Below are 19,850 nucleotides of genomic sequence, written 5' to 3'. Positions count from 1 at the left end.
TTCTTCTTGTGCATGTTTAGCTCCTTGTGTTTTGGCATCTGGATTAAATGTTGTCCTCTAAATCTTGAATGCTTATTACCCTCACTGCCCTTTACTGCGCCCCTAGCGTAAAATCTCCATTTCGCTAAACTGCCGTCGCTCGGCACTCGGGGACCCCACAAAGACGATCCTCTCAAAACCGTCCGAATCTTCTTCTTCTCCTGCCCCCATGTCAGCCATTTTAGTTGTGGGCAGGGATCTCACCTCGGGGTCAGTTTTCTCTGCCGGGAGATTGATGAGGCTCCAACTGCGTCTCCGATGGGACCGGCGTGGGGGGACAGGCTCCATCGAAGGCCGAACAAGCAGAACTAATGGGGACGCTCCGGAGGGAAGCAAGACGGCGAGCTAGCGAGGGAGCGCGCGCACTTGTGGAGCTTACAATATGCTCACGTTTAAAGCCCGATTAATAGATTGAGCATCTGGAGGCATCGTAGATCCTGTTCATCCTTTCTCCCTTGTGTCCTTCCATACATTCTCTAATTAATTTCAGCCGTCTTGGAGTTATTTGTCGCCGTCACTGGCGCGTCCTCTCGTGAAGGACGGCCATGATACCGAATCTGTATTTCCCGTTTGTCATGTTTGATCGTGTCCTTTTTTCTGCGGGTGCGCGCGCCGTGACGCCGAGTACAGTTTGTCCTCTCTTACGAAACAAGCCATTAGCACACATCTGTGCTCCCCACGGAGTTAAACGACTGCTTGGTGTCTTTTTCTTCTGTGGTTAAAATGCAAATGTCTGCCGTGTGCGTTTTGTAACCGAAGGGTCAAGTTGAGAAAAGAAAGAGACCTTGTGATTATTAGACGGACAACAGATAAACGGCGGGCGAACAAAAGCGAGATAATGACGGGAGGGATGTAGCCGCGAGGATGGCTAGCATGCCAGACTCAGCGGGGGGCTCACATCACAGCGCTGGGTGGGAAGTTAATGAGAGGCTAACTCAGAAGTACACATATAAACGCAGACACACACAAGACGCTAGCTTCGACTTTAACACACGGAAAAGTTAGCAAAGAAAAACTGTAATGATCACAATAACAACTAAAGTTAGCGGTACTGTACACAAACCAATTAAGGGAGTGTGAGAAATGGAGAAATGAAACACGTCCTTGCAGCCACATTGTCATCTGCTGCCGTCTGACTTGACTGTGTGTTGACAGGCTGAGATCTATTGTCGTTAAAGGCTCGATGACAGGGTGGACATTTTCAGCTAATGTTACCATGGTGAACATCCACTTAGCAACATGAAACAATTAACAATTTCTGAGAGATTTGTACAATTCATCATATATATATATATATATATATATATATATATATATATATATATATATATATATATGTATATATATATATAAAACTATTTAAAAAAAAGAACATTTAATTGAAAAAAAATACTATTTATTATTTATTCTTACTATTTATTATTTATTTATTTATTATTATTTTATTTATTTATATTATTATTTCATAATTAGTATTTATTTTATTTACTGTGTGGGGTGTTGAAAAATTAATTAAAATTCAGAAAATGCATTTTTAAGAGACTTACTGGCCTAGTACTGTTCAAATATATGTCAACTTATGATAAGACCTCTTCATTTTATTATTCTGCTTGTGTCATAATTCTGACCACGACGCCAAAGCACTCTATAGTGATATCGACCAAAAACCATAAGAAGGGGCTCGGTGAGAAACCCTCACTGATTTCCCGCACACATCTTTCTTATCTGTCCGCAAGCGCCATTCATCGACTAAGTTTTTCACACACTATGCGTCACGTTATGATCCTAACTCTCAGCGTATCATTTTGCGAGAATACGAGGGTGCTTCACACCGAGTCTCTCTCCTCGCCTCATTCTTCATCTAAACTAACGTTCAGTCACATTCAGTGGAGTGAGGGTGCTAAAAGCCAGGTGGACGGACTTCCAAGAGGGTAAAAGCGAAGGCTTTTTAAAAGGCGAGAAACAGGTGGACTACAAACTGTCGAGTAGCACGCGAGGGAGAGGCCGAGGAAATGATTGGGAGCGGTGATGTGCTGACAAGACAGATGCTAGGCAGAAGGAAATGATTGGCCAAACAGCAGGAGGCCGACTTTGGCGGCACGGCGATGAGACGCAAGGGCAGTGATTACAACTTAACTGGCCTCGCACTGCAGGGGGCGGGGCTCCGTACACAGGTGGGGGGGGAGCACAGGTGAAGGGGGATAGATTTAATTAGTATGACAGGACAGGATTTGGAGGACATTGGTGGAAACACAAGGACAAGATTGATTTGATAGGCCTTTTCGCACTGCACTTAGCATACCGTCAACGAATGTGTCTCAGTGTTCCGAGCTTCGGGACATACCAAAGATTTTATACGGTGATGCGTTTTGGGTTAGGGTTGAAATGCAGACTACTTCTTGATGCCTTTTTACTTCCCGGTAGTCAGCACTTCCATATAAGGGCACGCTAGCAACCGGGAACGTCGTTGTCTTATTGTTAGCAAGTGCGGTGCGAAAAGGGCCAATTTGAGATGTTTGAGGAAGGACTGGCTGACTCCAAAGTTATGCGAGATAAACTATGACAGATAATTGACCTGATGAAGCTAACATATTAGATCTCATTATGCTATGCAGGTTTAGCTAACGACGCCCTAACGATCAGCGATTCCCGAAGTCACCATGGGAGTATTTCGCCAACTCAGTGTCCTTCATGTGTTTAATAACAAAAACCCCACAATGGGGTTTCCTTATATTTCCTTTTCCCAACATATGAAATGAACTTGTAGCTTTCTGGAAGTTGGGATTGTCTTTTTATAGCGCGTGGGTCGTCGTTTTTCAACAGCGCTACTATGGCAACGGAAGGGGAGTGGGTGTTTGCAGTTAATCCTGTTCGGGTGTCATGGTGCCATCGCTAGGGGAACCGCGCTCATGCTCTTCAATGTTATTTCATCAATGCGTCTCATGCAAATGAAGCACACGGGACGATTAATTGCTCGATACCGGAGACGGCGATAATATCAGTAACACGGCTCGAAGAAATACACCGAGTTGTTTCTCGTTCTGTTTCTCTATTTTCACCGCATTGGTTTGGTTCCGCTCGACCGGGTGTCAACTAGGAAGGAATGATGGAGCCACATAAGACACACACACACTCGCACACACATTCGCGGGGCTTTTCCGGGGCTCTCGGAGGAGATTGAGGGGTATGTTCGGCCGTGATAGCGACCAAACAACAAATTCGCCGTGCCGTGAGAGAAAAGGAGGATTTCTTTGGTTTCACAGAACATTGTGTGAGCCTTTTTTTTTTATTTATTTGAACAGAAGCTCGAAAACAGAACAATTTATTCTTAGTTGAGATCCATTTGGTGCATAGTTAGAGTGGCGCCTCGAGTTCCAAGTTTAATTCTTTAATTTAAAATACAGTGATCCCTCGCTACTTTGCGTTTATCGCGGCTTCACTACATCGCAGATTTTTTTTCAAAATTAAAAAAACATTTAAAAGTCAAAATAGAACTTTTAAATTGAGGAAACATGTGTCTAACCTTTAGGACAATGTAGTATTGCTCCAAATGTTCATTTACATTCCTTTAGAAGTCCGTTTTCCCGTGTTAGCATGATCACGAATTAGCATCTTTCCTCTAACTCGTTAGCCTGCCCACTACTTCTTGATGGTGGCCGTATTTCGCGGAGTTCACTTATCGCCGGTGGTTTTTGGAACCAATTATCCGCGAAAAACGAGGGATTACTGTATTTGTATCTCAAATGGTCAATAAAATGAATGGCTCAGTTCATTCCATTCCTTTTCATTCTATTGAATCATGTGGCAAATTGTCTCCATAACGTTTCAAGCCTTATTTCTTTCAGTTTGCTTCCTGTCTTTTATTTATATTCCCTAACGGAGCAACATGGCTCACACATACGCACGCCTGAAGTCACGCACGACGATCTCGTAATCTATCTTCGGCTGTCAGTTTAGCGAGCAGCATCTCGACGCGCGACGGCTGCGTCGCCGCGCCGCTTTTGCTTTGTCTTCATTTGCACCAACGGCACTCGTACCTCACGGAAAGAAAAAGAGCTTCAAGTCGTTCACCTTCACTGTTTCATTATCTTCCAAGCTTTCTTTTACCGCCTTCATCTCCTGTTCTTGTCTCGCAAGGTTCTCTCTCTCTTTCTCGCTCGCCCGTGCACACATGCGGGCTGTCTGTAGGAGATGATTTATGCTTCTGTGTTCTTTTATTTTTAGACCAATTACTCAGTTTCATGCTTTCTCCTTTTTTTTCTGCTCGCTTCTAAATATCATCCTCCCTTTTTTGACACCTTTGCCTGTATTTACAGGCACTTTTATGATGTTGATTTTACCCCCGCCCCCTCCCCTCCCTCTTGCTCTAAAAGCGAGCAGGTCAGGTTGAATAAAACTCACTTCGCTTGGATGTGGGGACCGTATTTGGCCTTGTCGGCGCTCCGGGCGCCCTAACCCGAAGCAGAGGAAAGAAAAGCACATGAAGACAGTGAATTAATGAATAATTAATCCCAGACAATAAAAGCTTAATGGTAATGCATTTCCCGTCTGTTTGCTCGGCGCAGAGGCGGAGCCGGCGCGCCTGATTTGTTCGAAAGTGACGTGATTAATAAATGAAGAAACTCTGATGTGTCGCTGTGAGGCCATGAACATTTTTGTTTGCATAAAAATAGAGAAGCAAGATTTATGTTAGCTATACGTTCCGTTGAAATTAGGTTTCGGTAGTGGTGTCAGCTTTAACGGCCTCTTTCCAATCAGTGCATGGTGATCTAGCAAGGGTCAAAGGTCATCGCTATACACGAGCTTGGAAATTCTCATCTTGAACGAGATAATCCCTTCCAGAGCTTAAGTCTGTTAATTGAAATGGTGGCAAGTGTGCAATGCTAGCGTGTTTCGCTACACACCTTTTAAGAATATTTTTAATGACGTTCCATTTGAATTTGATTTTAGTTACATTTTTGAATGAGTATTTTTATTTTGTGCAATTGGATTGAAAGAAATGCGTGGATTTACAATTAGACTGATTTTTTTTTCATTTATTAAATCGTTTTAAAAAATACATTTTTATTTTTATTCTTGGTCTATAGAATCCGATTTTTTTTTAACTTTCATTTTTTACATAATTGGTTTAAAAGGTAAATTGATACTATAAACTCCGAAAGATTTTTTTGGGGGAAATTTTATATTATATTATTTAAATTAGTTCTTAATTTCTATTTTAGTTTATTTTGGAATATTGTTTTATATTTTTATTATTTACTTTCTCATATTTATTTCTTCATTCCTAACTTAATTAAAGTTTTTATTTACTTTTTAGAAAAACTTCCATTTTGTGCTTATTATTCCGCTCATATCTGAGGAATGCTGTACACACACACACACACTTACACACACAAACAATTGCACACAATAGCAGAAGCAGACTGTGACACAAATGTAGCAATTAGGACGATGTGATGCGGGTATTCTCGGTACAGCGCCGATCAGTGTCATCTGCGTGCGGGTAAGCGCAACTGCCGCTGCGGCCGCAGCCCGCAGTTTCCATGGTAACTTGGGAACCCATCTTGGTCTCTATGGTAACTTGTGGTTGGCACCCAGGAAGAAAGATTGAGCAAGAGAGTGGGTGTGAAAACAAGAAAGAAAGAAAGAGATGAGGTGGGAACACTGGGGGGCAAAAAAATGAATGATGACCAAGAGAAAACAAGAACAGTGCACAAAAAAGTCTTCATGTGTGAGGAATAATAAGAAAACTTTGGCAACTGCATTGATGGAGAAAAAAAAAAGTTACTCTCACACGTGCAGCTTCAAAATGGTTAATCCTGGCGAACGCGCAAGCAAGCAGAAGGTCAAGGCGAAAGGGAACGAGGGCCACCGTGCGATAGAATGTCAATGCTGTAATCCGATTGGCTGCGCTGATGGATTGGCGGCTGAGTTGACCTATTACACTTAACCGAATTATTGCGGGGACGCGTTCACCTTTCCGCTCTGCCTGCTTTCATCCATCCATTCATCTGCCCATCCTCTCTTCTTTCACCCTTTCATTCTTAACCAAATTAGTTGCCCCTCCCCTTTATCGATTTTGCCCTTTGCGAGGCCGCATGAACGGAAGACGTGTGTGTTGCCTGTGCGTGTGCGTGCGTGTGTGTGTGCGTGTGTGTGTGTGTTATACCGCACGTGCTCAGATGCCCCTACCACATGTTCTTCTGTTTTATTAGACATCAGAGCATCACGCAGGCCTGTCACTAGCAGATTCATAATTAGACTGCTCGCTGTGTGTCGGAAAGTGATGAATATAAAAATAATTGTTGAGCCCCTTCTGGAAGTGACACTTAAAAAAAAAAGGAATAACTATAATAAAGGTATTAAATGTAAAGTCTCTCACCTTGCGACGCAAATAAGACGGACCAGCTCCACTGAAGCTGAAATTTTTTAATTGCCTTTCAAGGATGTTGTCTTTCAAACACTTCATAATCATCATCACATAATCTGTGCTAATTAAATTACCTGAATTACCACGACAACGCAAGTAGACTATTGATTTGGTCTCATTTGCTACCTTCAATTGACTTTTTGTCATTTCTCTGAGCAAAATAGTTTGTGTACAGTGTCGCTGATAAATATTTAAAATTTGATTGATTTGATTGATCTATATATAAAAGGTCTACACACCCCTGTTCAGATTTTTTTTGTCAGAGACCATGATAAGTCATTTAAAAAATGTTAACAATAAAATGTAACTTTTTTAAGGGAAAGTAAAAAAAAAGAAGAAATAATTTGGTTGCATAAGCGTGCACACCCTCACAACAAAATTTTAATTGCATTGGAGAGGTCACAAAGCACCATATGCCATTGAAATAGGGGTGTGTAGACTTTTACTATAAACTGTAAGAACAGAACACGTCTCGATGTACACTCGCCAAAAAGTTTGTTGTTCTGACGTCAAAGCACATATTTGCACACTTTGTGTGATGTCTGACACAAAATGCTTAAGGTCACCGTTTAGCCGACTTGTAGCTCCAGCGTCAGGTTCCTCTGGTTCCTCCCACAGCAGTCTGCTGAGATCCGTTTGACCCCGGGAGCCCGAGCCAGGCGCGAGCATGCGACCATGGGAAAGCACCAGGACACGCTCAAGGGGCAGTTTAGACAGAGTGATGGATGAAAGCAGATATTTTTGTGTTTTTAAAAATGAATCAGAGAGCGAGCGGGTGCAAGCAGCTCCTTGTTGATTCGGTATCTTAGTTCCGCATGGTTGCCTTATGAAATTATTTATATAACGTGACAGATGATGAGGTGGAGAAGAAAAGTCCTTGTTGTGACGACGCTTGTAATATTACGTAATCCCGCCCCCTAAATTCTGTTAAGGCCGTTTTGGGCCGTTTCCCAGGACCCCCCTCTCAGTCAGGGGTCACGGCTACAATAACAACGTCTGCAGAAAAGCTTTTGGCGTGTGTGTGTGTGTGTGTGCGTGTGTGCGTGTGCGCGTGTTTGTGTGCAGTTGCGGAAAGATGTGTGAATCCTTGTTTAAATAATCAAAATGCTTTGTTAATGACGCAAAACTTTGTTCTCCAAAGATGGATGGATGGATGGATGGATGGATGGATGGATGGATGGATGGATGGATGGATGGATGGATGGATGGATGGATGGATGGATGGATGGATGGATGGATGGATGGATGGATGGATGGATGGATGGATGGATGGATGGATGGATGGATGGATGGATGGATGGATGGATGGATGGATGGATGGATGGATGGATGGATGGATGGATGGATGGATGGATGGATGGATGGATGGATGGATGGATGGATGGATGGATGGATGGATGGATGGATGGATGGATGGATGGATGGATGGATGGATGGATGGATGGATGGATGGATGGATGGATGGATGGATGGATGGATGGATGGAGGTGTTTTATGTAATGTATGAAAATAAACACGTGTTGTGTGCTCCCCTGCAGGAGCGCGTGGAGTATTTATTCCTCATCATCTTCACCGTGGAGGCGTTCCTAAAGGTGATAGCCTACGGCCTGCTCTTCCACCCTAATGCCTATCTGAGGAACGGCTGGAATCTGCTCGACTTCATCATCGTAGTGGTCGGGTGAGTCAGCGGCGATTGTTCTTCTCCCCCCCGCCCCTTCTTTTTTTTTTTTTTTTTTAACTCATTTCTTAACAGAATTCCTCAGTGACCTCGTGACCGCTCCGACAATGGAGCAGTTTCTTTCTCTCTGTGACAGCTTTGCAATGGCAGCGTGAGTGAGTCACAAAGGCCCCCGTTTCCCATAACCGTAAAGTAATCTTTCACAGTGAATCAAGTTTTAAAGCCGCACTAAACCTTGGCCTCCAGTGGATTGGTGAGCTTTAAACTGATTAGCTTGTTAGATGCTGATAGCAAGAGCTGCGCTGTTTTTCTTTATCTGCCACTCAGCAACTATGGCTGCTAAGCTTCTGCATGTGTGTCTTTGACTATGAATGTGTGTGTTGGCTAGCATCATGGTGCTAGCGCCTCTGGCATAAACACAACCTGTACCACCCTTAGACGGTTATCTCGCCTTTCTGTTTGCTTGTCTGAAGCTTTTACTGTCTACGTCTGGACGGAGTCTTTTATGCTTACAAAAGAAGCCGCCACGGCGCTCGTGTTCTACTGTACGAGTGATGAGTTCTTTCTCTGACCTTGGCTGAGTGTGGATCAAGGAATATTGTCAGTCTGTGTTTTAGGAATGTCACCTTTTAACAACAGAGCGGGTCTCCCCCAATTAGCCCCTGGTAAACATCAATAACACCAATTAGCTTCCTACCGGCAGATTGTTCCTTGAAAGTGACACTGAGCACTTAATGGACTCGATATTAAGTGCCACGATGGACGACGAAAGATTTTTTTCGGTTGACTGTCATGGGATTAAAGTCGAGTCAAAGCCGATGAATTGATGACAAATTTTCAGCACGGAGCAGCGAATATTCGCCTAAGCTAATGAAGCTAACCGCTATTTGTTGCTTGGATATTTGCAGATTTAACAAGGAGTACAGTAATCCCTCATTTATCGCGGATAATTGGTTCCAAAAACCACCTGTGATAAGTGAAATCCGTGAAGTACAGTCACCAACAAGAAGTACTGGGCAGGCTAACGAGTTAGCGGAAAGATGTTAATTCGTGATCATGCTAACACACGAAAACGGACTTCTAAAGGAATGTAAACGAACATTTGGAGCAATACTACATTGTCCTAAAGGTTAGACACATGTTTACTCAATTTAGAAGTTTAATTTTGACTTTTAAATGTTTTTTTTTAATTTGGAATGTAGTGAAGCCGCGATAAACGAAACGCGAAGTAGCGAGGGATCACTGTAGTAACATTCCCAGATTGCCTTTAATCAGTTCAAAATGATTGTACAGACATAAGAAATTATATATATGGAACAGAATTTAAAAAAATATTAGTCAAAACAGTGACGCATAAATACACATCCCCCTCTTCATGTCTGACACTGCGCATATCCAAGATATGTTCATCTCGCTGCGTATGAGTGTGTCGTCTTAATGCCAGCCAGCCCGTTTGTGTGTGTGTGTGTGTGTGTGTGTGTGTGTGTGTGTGTGTGTGTGTGTAAGTGTGGGAATGAAAAATGACAGTGTATGCGCCCCTCTGGAATGGTCAGCATACGGGTGAAAGAGTTTGTCCCGGTGCCAAAGCTTGAAGACACGCAGACAAAAGCTGTAATTGTCTTTTAATGCCACGTCGGAGCAAAAATGCAAATCAGCGGGATCCTTGACGCACTTTTTACAGACAGTGTCAAAGGCAGGCGGGAGTCTAATTGAGAGGCAGGTTGAGTGACATGGAGATGCTTTTTAAGTGCTCTTTTCAAGTGGTCATTTCATGTGTGCTAATTGATAATTGTCCATGACTAATGTGCACTGAGTGGCCTTTGAGGCAGCCGCAGAAGGAGAAAAAAATGGTATTGTATGGTAATTTTGGAGTGGTGAGAGGTGAGGTAATTAGCTCTGCTTAATGTACATGCTTTCAATCCTAAAGTCTTAATTTTCATCGGGGATTAGTAATTACTAGCTATCTAGCCTTAATTTTGCTCTTATTTTGATTCACGGCAGCTCGTTCCCGCCAGTTAGCATCACGTGCATTAGATCTGCGAGCGATAGCGATATACGTTAGCTGTGTCACGTTGCGTACATTAGCTCTGCTTAATTTATTATTTTTTATTTTAATTTATTTCAACACTAAAGCCTTAATTTTCATTGGAAGATTAAAAATGACTAGCTAGGTAATTTTAGATTTTTTTTTAACTTTAGCTAGTGCCCACCAGTGTCCAACACGCGCAGCTAGCTTTGCAACATTTCAAGCCAAGTGTTATGGCAGCAGATAAAAAAAATATTATTATCGTCATGGCGGAAGGACAAAATAATGATTGTGTTTATATTCTATCTAGCTGCTGGTATTCCTCTGAGAAGCACTTTAAATAATATTTCCAGCCATTTAGAAAAATACATAAAGTTTCCACGCTCAGTTAATGTCTCAGTTTAGTCCATTTAAATTATTAATAAACTAATGGATAGTTTAAATCCAGGGTTGGTGAATTCAATTTTGCAGGGCCTGGAGTTGAAATTAAAGTTAAAAGCAGGTCAAATGAGGCCTGCACTCTTATTTATTTCCAATTCAAACTCTTACAGTTGTTTATTTGCACATAAATAGTCAGATTTCACTGTGTGCGTTCAATCTCGTGCCAAATACGCATCACAACTCTCATAAACGTTTGTTTATTTGGAGTAGGATATCAATATTATAATTCTATTTTTAGAATTATTTCCATTTGTTTTGTTTTTTTAGGTTGTTCAGCGCCATCTTGGAGCAGGCCACCAAGGGTGACGGGGCCGCTCCGATCGGAGGCAAGGCGGCGGGTTTCGACGTCAAGGCTCTGAGGGCATTCCGAGTACTCCGACCCCTCCGATTGGTCTCAGGAGTACCCAGTAAGTACACAGAGTGGTAGAGGAAGGACAAAACTACACAATCGAAGCGTCTGGGGATCAGGTGCGGCTGAAGATGGGGATGAAATGAAGCACTGAGCCGGTATTGACGCTAGCCGCAATAACACACAATAAACAAACACACTTTTGTCTACCTGCGCTTTATCTGATCTCCTCCTGTTTGCTCTCCTGTTGGATTATTGATTTCTTTGGCCACTAACGCAGATGGGTTCACAGACAACTTATCTGCCGCTTGTAACGTGCATGTGTTCATGTGTGTGTGTGTTCGTGTGTGGTGGGCGTGTGCATTGTTCCCATGCTGCACCACAACCGTGACCCTTTCCACTTGCCATTAAATTGGTGTCATGGTGACCGTGTTTTTGTGAGAATTTTGTCCATGGACAGCCGCTGCGGCTTGTAAAAAATGTGTGTAGGTGTTATGGAAAACATTTTCACCTCTATTGCTTAAATATATTTTTAAGAGAAAAAAAACAAAAATTGGCTAAGGTTAAAAAAGTTCACACTTCCTGTCCAGAAGAAAATCAGAAAATACCCAAAAGTCAATCTGGCCTGGCCCTTGCGGAGGTTCAAAGATTTCAAGGGGGATCCTGTGCCCCCGCTGCCCCCCTCTAGCACTGCCACTGAAAAAAATTACATTTTAAACAATGTTGTCAACATTATGAACTGCAGTTTTTCTTACTTTATTTATCTCATTAAAAAATAGCCATCTTTAAAATTGCAGTATTGCCCAACATTTTTGCGAAAGTTAGCACATCATCCAATTCAAACATTCAAACACGTTTTTTTTGTAGCGATGCCTACTAAATTGTCTTTCTATTGAAATGATACATTATGATCTACATCTTGCTTCTTTATGACATTCCCGATTGTCTCGTGTGTGTGCTCCCCAGGTTTACAGGTAGTTTTGAATTCCATCATCAAAGCCATGGTCCCCCTGCTCCACATCGCCCTCCTGGTCCTCTTCGTAATCATCATCTACGCCATCATCGGCTTGGAGCTCTTCATGGGCAAGATGCACAAGACTTGCTATCATGACCACGCAGGTACACAACACACACGCTTCAAGCTATCGTATTCATTAAATATTTAATATGGTGGCGAGTATGAATGATTTTAGCAATAATTGCTAGCAGTGATGATTGAAGCAATTTTCAATAAAGGCCCCCCAGGTGTAAATTGACTTGAGTGGTATGATGGTGATGTTAGAGGTCCCCTGAGAGGCTTTAGCGCTTTGCTGGGTAAGTGCTGCCATATACATCAACCCCCTGTAGAGAGCTTTGTCAAATGAGCGCAGCGCCGTTTCGCAAATTTTTATTCTACTGATATTGCTATTGATCGATTCTATATTTGACTCTTAAAGCTGTCTTATTTTTTTGGTTGCGTTACAAAATACATTTTTCTCATTTTCTTACTTGAAGGGTCATTTTATTTCCCTCAAGTTAAATCAAATCAAACGTGAAATGTGATGCTCCCCTTCAGGCACCATAGCGGAGGAAAAACCGGCGCCGTGCGCGCCCAAGTTGGCGTACGGGCGACACTGTGACCAAAACGGGACCGATTGCAAGATGGGCTGGGAAGGCCCTAACGACGGCATCACCAACTTTGACAACTTCGCCTTCGCCATGTTGACCGTGTTCCAATGCATCACCATGGAGGGCTGGACCGACGTGCTGTACTGGGTGAGCCGGGCACCAGCATGGATATGGGTGCTTTGATTTACACTTCAGGTGTTGGTATTTACACGCCATGGGAAGCTTCCAATCTACACCCCCGCCGCTAGCACACTGTTTTCCTCCATCTTGAAAAATTTATATCTCACAAATATACTAACAAGCACCTCTTGAATGCATCAATTTCCGAATGCCGACACCTCTTTGCCATTTGATCGTCCACGCTCACCTTAACACGGCAGATATTTCTATTAACCGCCCCCGTCCTCTTCCTTCTTCCTCCCCCTCTGTCTGTCCATCTGTCCGTCTCTCAGATGCAGGATGCTATGGGCTATGAGCTGCCGTGGGTCTATTTTGTCTCTCTCGTCATCTTCGGCTCCTTTTTCGTCCTCAATCTCGTTCTGGGGGTGTTGAGTGGGTAAGCGCTTCTGCCTTGTTGTCTTGTGTGTGTGTGTAGATGAAGAAGTGTGCAGCCAGACTCCCACCACCAAACATTTTAAGAGCACCGCCTCCACATCTCCTTTATTGAAGTGTGAACGTATTACGTGAATGTAAAACTCTTCCCGCTTGTTGCAGGTGTCACGTCCCAATACTTCTGTCCATTTACTTTGCGCGTTTTACCATAAATCCTCCCAAATAACATGTCAAAGCGAGCGTCGTCTCGTTTGCGGTGAAAGCCAAACAAGTGTAATTGTCATCATCCATCATAAAGTAACGTGGCGCGGACCGAAACAATTGATGGATATTCTAAGGCGAGCAACTTTATTACTTATAGAGCAGCACACACACACATTGCACACACTCAGGTATGAAACTAGCAGTAGCGTAGCCATCTGTTATGTTCTTGTCATTTAAGCGCGAGAGGCCGTCACAACCGATTGAAGATGGACAAACAGGCATCCAAACTGTGCGTGTGTATTCTATTCCACATCCGAGTCAGCGCTGTATGGTTCACGTCAGGTTAAGTCGACGCGGTACCCGCCCCGCGAGAATAAAAAAGCCAAAAACGTGTTTTAAATAAGTGCTCGTCCGGCAGGCGACCTGGGTTGCTTTGTCGAGTACAAGCACCACCCGGCCTGTCGGGACACGCCGGGGTTTAAATAATTCACCCCCTGGGTTGGCTGTGGAGGTGAAACACAGAAACACAACAGGAGGGATAAAAAAATGTAGGGATTCACTTTTTTTAACGTCCAGTTGAAGGGTAACAAACAAGGAGAATTACACCCTGTGTGTTAGCTTAATGCTAACAGATCATTGGAAACACCATAGACAGACTAACGAATCACAGAAGTATTTATCCTCTGCGAAGAATGACTTGTTCAGCCTTATGTTTGTATTACACTGACCCCTAGTGGCCAAATTGTGATTAATAGAAGGAGCAGCACATCTATTGAATTGAGTCAAAAAATTTATATTTAATGACATTATCGTAACAAATTCATTTGGGAAGATGATTTCTTAAAAGATTTTCGAGAAAAGAGATCAAGTGATGTATTGAGGACTGCAGGTCCAGGGGAGTCTCGCTGCACATTTTGTGACTATAATGCCTCCTCTCTTGAGTAATTAATTAAGCAGGCAATTAGCTGATTTGAGGTTGAACCTCCAGCTCCCTTTCAAGAAGGACACCTGCTCCCGTTGCGAGCCGGCGTTCTAAAATGAGCCGTCTTGTGTATTCATGAATTCATGAAGTGCCGCTGGCCAAACGCCGAGGATCCTACACGAGTGACACATCCCGAGCAATTACCAAGGATCTAACCCTTTCCCTTAACCCCCCCCCCCCCCTCACCCCCTCCCCTATCCATTCTATTGTTGTTGTCTCTCCACCAGGTGAATGATGCAGTAGGGTACAAGTGGCCGTGGGTGTATTTTGTCACCTTAATCATCATTGGATCCTTCTTTGTGCTTAACTTGGTTCTGGGGGTTTTGAGCGGGTAAGGGTTAGGGTCCGAGATCACTTCAGACTAATCTCTTCTTTTCACGCCTTCAGTTGAATTCCTAAGCACATTGTAAATCATTCAGCCCAACTTTTCCGGAGACTTCAAGGCTTGTTTTATCTGGTGATGTTGAATCCAAAGTCCCTGCTTGAGCATGTATGTTTGAATCATTATCCTCGCAGCCAACTGCGGTGAAATCGTACTTAAGCATCTGGCTCTTCGAGTCGAGCAACCCCGACAACTTTACGGGTATTAACTCTCCGACGGCCATGTTGCTTTGCTGACTTTTTTGGAATGGCATGACACGGTTAGCGGGCAGCACTGTTCGGTGGGGGCAAAATCTGTTTGGCGCAAATAACTCGAGGTGGCTCGGCTGTCTGTCGGACTCTTTGTCTGACTCGTGACTAATGATGCTGTTAACGCACTACACAGCCTGACCTTTTCCCAACTACTTCATTCGCAGTGTGTTCGAGGAAAGAAGGGAGACTGGCGTGATAATTTATAGCTAACCAGGAAAGGTCCAAACTGTCAACAAGACCATTTCTGTAGCTTGTTTGTTTACATGGACAAAGTGTTATGTGAAGATGAAGATCAACCGTTGGCGCAAAGTGCTAATTAGCCAACTCGTGTTATTCAAACTAATCAGGTAAGGCTAGAGGAAGAATTTTTAGAATGTCGCCAATCCCTGATCAAAACAATACCCTTTGTACAAATTCCAGGGGGGCTCGTATAGACCCTTGGGGTACTCCCCCCAGTGACAAGCCAAATATAGCGCCTTCTTCTGAGAGTGCAGACACTGTTTAATAGTGTACCCTGTGAATTGAGTCACCTAAATGCTACGTGAGGACTGCGAAATGTGTGGTTAGTTTATTTAGGATGTGAAAAAATAAGTGATTTATCTCCCGTGTATACACTAACACTCTATAGCTCTTTCTCTTGACAGGTTTTCCCTCCTTCCACCTCCACATCATCCAAAATGCGTATTTCTTTGAGCAAGACTTTCACCCTGGATTTGTTTTGCTGTCTCTCTCCCGCTATGAATCCTGGATGTGAATCCTGGCACCCTCCTCGCTCGCTTCCAGAGAGTTTTCCAAGGAAAGGGAGAAGGCCAAGGCACGAGGTGACTTCCAGAAACTCAGAGAAAAACAGCAGCTGGAGGAAGATCTCAAGGTAGGCTGTCTGGATAAAAATCTCAAAAGGCTAATTATATGCTAAATGTGTTTTTTTGCGAATGCAGGGCTACTTAGACTGGATCACTCAGGCTGAAGACATCGACCCAGAGAATGAAGAGGAGGGTCTGGATGACGATAAACCCAGAAACTGTGAGTCCTCGTCCGTCCATCCTCCTTGTGGCTCAAGTCTTTGGGGCTTAGTCCAACAATAGGTATTAAACTAGTTCAGAGCACCGCTGAGGTTGGAGGCAGCGGATTTGAAAGGCTTTTAGCCCCCGGGAGACGCCGCAGGTTCTCCGAGTGCTTGAGCAGTTGTGGAACGTTTCCTCATCACAGCGTCGCTGTCTAATCAAGGCAACTCTGTATTTATTATTAGAAAGAACTTTGTTGACAGGAGTCCAGTTTGATTCCAAGAGCGTGGCGGTAGTTCTTTATTTTATTTTTTTGTCATTCACATGCAGCGTCTGACTCCAGAGGGTTTTACAATAAGCGTTTGAGATGACAGTGAGGGGAGCTGCCGGCAGCCAAAGACTGACAGAAGCAATAAAAAGCAATGTATCACTTGATAACAGTCCCCCACCCACCTTCTAGTCTCCATCAATGCCGCCTCCATGGAAGCGTCCTTCACTTTCTCCAATGCCACTCAAGTATCCCTCGATCTTTTTTTTTTTTCTTTCCCCGACCATTTCCAGTTGGCTGCCGCCCCATTCTCGGCACTCGAGTTCCTTTTGGCAGAGGATATTTCCTTTCTCCAACACTAAATGACCAATCGGTGTTGCTTTTTTTTTTTTTTGTCAGCTTGTAACAAACAGACAAATTTGTTTGTTAAGACAAGAGACGTAAAAACGCAACAGCTGTCGCTCCGAGACAATATACCTGCAATGTTTGCACATGAAAGACTGCAATTTGCAGCTTTTAATATCCCTGAGAGCTGTGAAATCACAAAAGAGGCTTCGAGTCGGCTTAGAAATCCAACCCTATTAGCTGTTGCGTGGCTCGCGTGGCTCCCAAAGCTCCGCAGCGGGAAATACGTTGCACAAGTATGTCAACATTGTAAGATGTGATTACTTTAGGCAGCCATTGTACACGTCGGGGATGTGTGTTGAAGGTTGTTAAAATCTTTGGATGATTTGTTTTTGTGTTGTAGAACAGGTTGGCTTGGCAATATCAATTAGACGGTTAAAAAATCAAATGAAAAAATACGCTAAGGGTATTCGAAATGTCGAGGCGGCATACTTTGAACTAGTTTTAAGTTGGGCAGTACAACAAAATATTTTGTTCTGATGTTGTGGAAATTGTCTTGAAATTGTAACTCACAACAAAAATTGTTCCTTGTATTGAGTCCCAATGATGAGTGGCTTGAGTGATCATTAGAAAATTGAGTGTTAATCTGAAAAAAAATCTTGCAAATTGTTGCGATTTAGTATTCACACTGCAAATGCACACTGAAACAAGTTTTACATGATAAAATGTTTCATTTTTCATAACAAGATCATTAAAATATTCACTAGTGCTCAATCAATTAATCAGACAATTATAAGTTAAATTGGGGGGATAGGGCAGTCATATTTTCACATTTATGTTTTTTTACACAAATTTCAAAGTAGGACAAAATTGATCAAACGATCCACAAAATATTGACCAAAAATTGTTTTTTTCAATTTTTGTCTCTGTTTTAATGTTAAACAAAATCTAAAGGACCAAGTATGATATTATAAAAACAATAACATTTCATGATTGTCATTTTATCCTTATTTTATATTTACAGTAATAACCCGATTAATCGGTTATTGGAATTTTATCCTGCCAAATATCAGAATGTAAAACTTTGTTTGCCCCTGCGTCTCTTAGTGAGCATGCCGGCCAGTGAGAATGAATCGGTCAACACCGACAACGCACCCGGAGGCGATGTAGAAGGAGAGACCTGCTGTACCCGGCTAGCGTAAGTACTCACCCCCTTCCCGGACCTGGATCTTTCCCAACAAAGTGTCAAAAGAACCCCGATCACATTAATCTCACAGCGACCAAGGACAACGTTTCTCATTCCAGGTGTGCCAAACCGTAAATTAGCGAAGCATCAATCATCTTATCGTGTAGTAAAAGAGCCTTTATTGCTCACTCCCCCCCCCTCTGGTTCTGATCGCCCGTCTTTTGTTTGGACCCTCCTCACCAACAGCTGACTCACTCGCTGGCCGTTCGTTCACGACGAGATCCGAAACGGCGCTTTCTCGCTTCGACCCCGGCTGGCTCGCTCCGGCACGCTGTTGTTTATTCATTCTCCTCTCGCTGTCCATCTGTTACTTTGTCTTTGTTTGGCTGTTTGTGGGTTTTTTGTCTGAGCCAAAAAATGATGAGGGAAAAAAAAAAAAATGGGATGATGTCAAAAACCGTGCTTGGAACAAAATTTGTTTTGCAGCAACATGAGTTTGTTGTCTGGATTTTTTTTAACTTTTTTTTTGTTTATACAATGTAGGAAAAAAAGATTATGATGAATTTCCTTCATTTAATTTTGTCAAGTGGTTACATGAAATAAATGTATCTGGATTCAGATCATTTTATTTTCCATGCCCACTTGATGAAATAAAATCGAGTACCGTATTTTCCGGACTATAAGTCGCTCCGGAGTATAAGTCGCACCAGCCATAAAATGCCCCAAAAAGTGAAAAAGCCATATATAAGTCGCTCCGGAGTATAAGTCGCATTTTGGGGGGCAATTTATAGGACAAAATCCCACACCAAAAACAGTCATGAAATAGCAACAACAGGCTAAACAATAGCAACAACAGGCTAAACGATAGGTATGCTAATGTGACAAATACAAACAAAGAGCTGAGAACGGGCCTGACGTAACATATAGAGTGATTAAGCACAACTATTACATGAATAACATGTTTATAAAACCATCGGTGTCACTCCAATTCATTAAATAGCAACAACAGGCTAAACAATAGGCATGCTAACGTGACGAACACAAACAAAGAGCTGAGAACGGGCCAAATAATAATAAATAATAATAATAAATATAAGAGGAGCAAAAATAGAGCAAGTGTACATGCAGCAGACAGGGGACTTGGATATGGTGCTTTAAAGTGTTAATTGCTTTATTTGATGTTTTCTCTATTTTTTATGTTTTGAATATGTTCAAGATAAAGATATAAAAGCATGTGAAGTGATCAACTATACTAAAATTAACATGGGAAGTGGTCAACTATACTTGTAAGTAAGTGATGTCTTAATGATCAAGTAAAAATTTGTGAAAAAAAAACATATATAAGTCGCTCCTGAGTATAAGTCGCCCCCCCACCCAAACTATGAAAAAAAGCGCGACTTATAGTCCGGAAATTACGGTAAATCCAGCACGTACTTCTTTTTTTTTTTTTTTTTTTGATACTTTGGAGTATGCCAACATATTTACTGTCCACTCTGGAGTTTGGTTCTCTTCTTTCTCTTTGTCCTCAGTCCTTTGTTTATGTTGTTGTTCCCGTGGCAAACAATCAAAACGTATTCGACCCCCAAAAAAATTTCACATTTGGTGTTCATTAAAAAAAAAAAAAAAAAAAAAAAGGGGATTTAATTGAGTGGTTGCCACTATTTACATGTTCTCACAGGGTGATTTGACCAAAACTCAAATGAGGTCGCCGCACCTAATTGGTCTCAAATCACCCTTCATGTTGTGTCGATATCTGTGTTTGTGCGTCTGTGTGTATAATCCATTCTGTTCTCTGTGTTCCAGAAATAGGATCTCCAAATCCAAGTTCAGGTTAGTACATGGTGTTTGCCATCGTCTTCGCTCCACTCACCTGCTCCCAACTAATGTGTGTGTATATTTAACCCCCAAAAAATATATAATGCAATCTGGTGGTAGGTAAAAAAAAAAAAAAAAAGGCACGTCATGGGGCAAAGCGCATGTCGGCTTCTGTTGCCTTGTGGAATTTGTGTCCCGCGTGATACTTTTTCCAAGTTTTGCGTGTTATTAAAAAGACGCCTCAGAGCCAGGGGAAGAAGGTCAAACACAAATGATGGATGGAGTGAAAA

At 42.5% G+C, this 19,850-nt stretch overlaps 1 protein-coding gene across 3 annotated transcripts in view; it reads left to right on the top strand.

The window, feature by feature from the left end:
- Positions 1 to 19,850, top strand: part of cacna1c (calcium channel, voltage-dependent, L type, alpha 1C subunit) — an 87,411-nt gene that overhangs the window by 45,227 nt on the left and 22,334 nt on the right. For all 3 annotated transcript variants that reach the window (XM_049761532.2, XM_049761533.2, XM_049761531.2), the window contains exons 4-12: positions 8,008 to 8,147; positions 10,882 to 11,021; positions 11,930 to 12,082; positions 12,519 to 12,718; positions 13,024 to 13,127; positions 15,726 to 15,813; positions 15,881 to 15,965; positions 17,667 to 17,757; positions 19,549 to 19,575. In XM_049761532.2, coding sequence (XP_049617489.1) covers positions 8,008 to 8,147; positions 10,882 to 11,021; positions 11,930 to 12,082; positions 12,519 to 12,718; positions 13,024 to 13,127; positions 15,726 to 15,813; positions 15,881 to 15,965; positions 17,667 to 17,757; positions 19,549 to 19,575 — 1,028 coding nt within the window. The remainder of the gene's footprint in view (positions 1 to 8,007; positions 8,148 to 10,881; positions 11,022 to 11,929; positions 12,083 to 12,518; positions 12,719 to 13,023; positions 13,128 to 15,725; positions 15,814 to 15,880; positions 15,966 to 17,666; positions 17,758 to 19,548; positions 19,576 to 19,850) is intronic.

Source organism: Syngnathus scovelli, chromosome 22 (genome assembly GCF_024217435.2).
Source record: "Syngnathus scovelli strain Florida chromosome 22, RoL_Ssco_1.2, whole genome shotgun sequence".
Lineage (NCBI taxonomy): Eukaryota > Metazoa > Chordata > Actinopteri > Syngnathiformes > Syngnathidae > Syngnathus > Syngnathus scovelli.
This window is presented reverse-complemented; position numbering and strand designations above follow the sequence as displayed.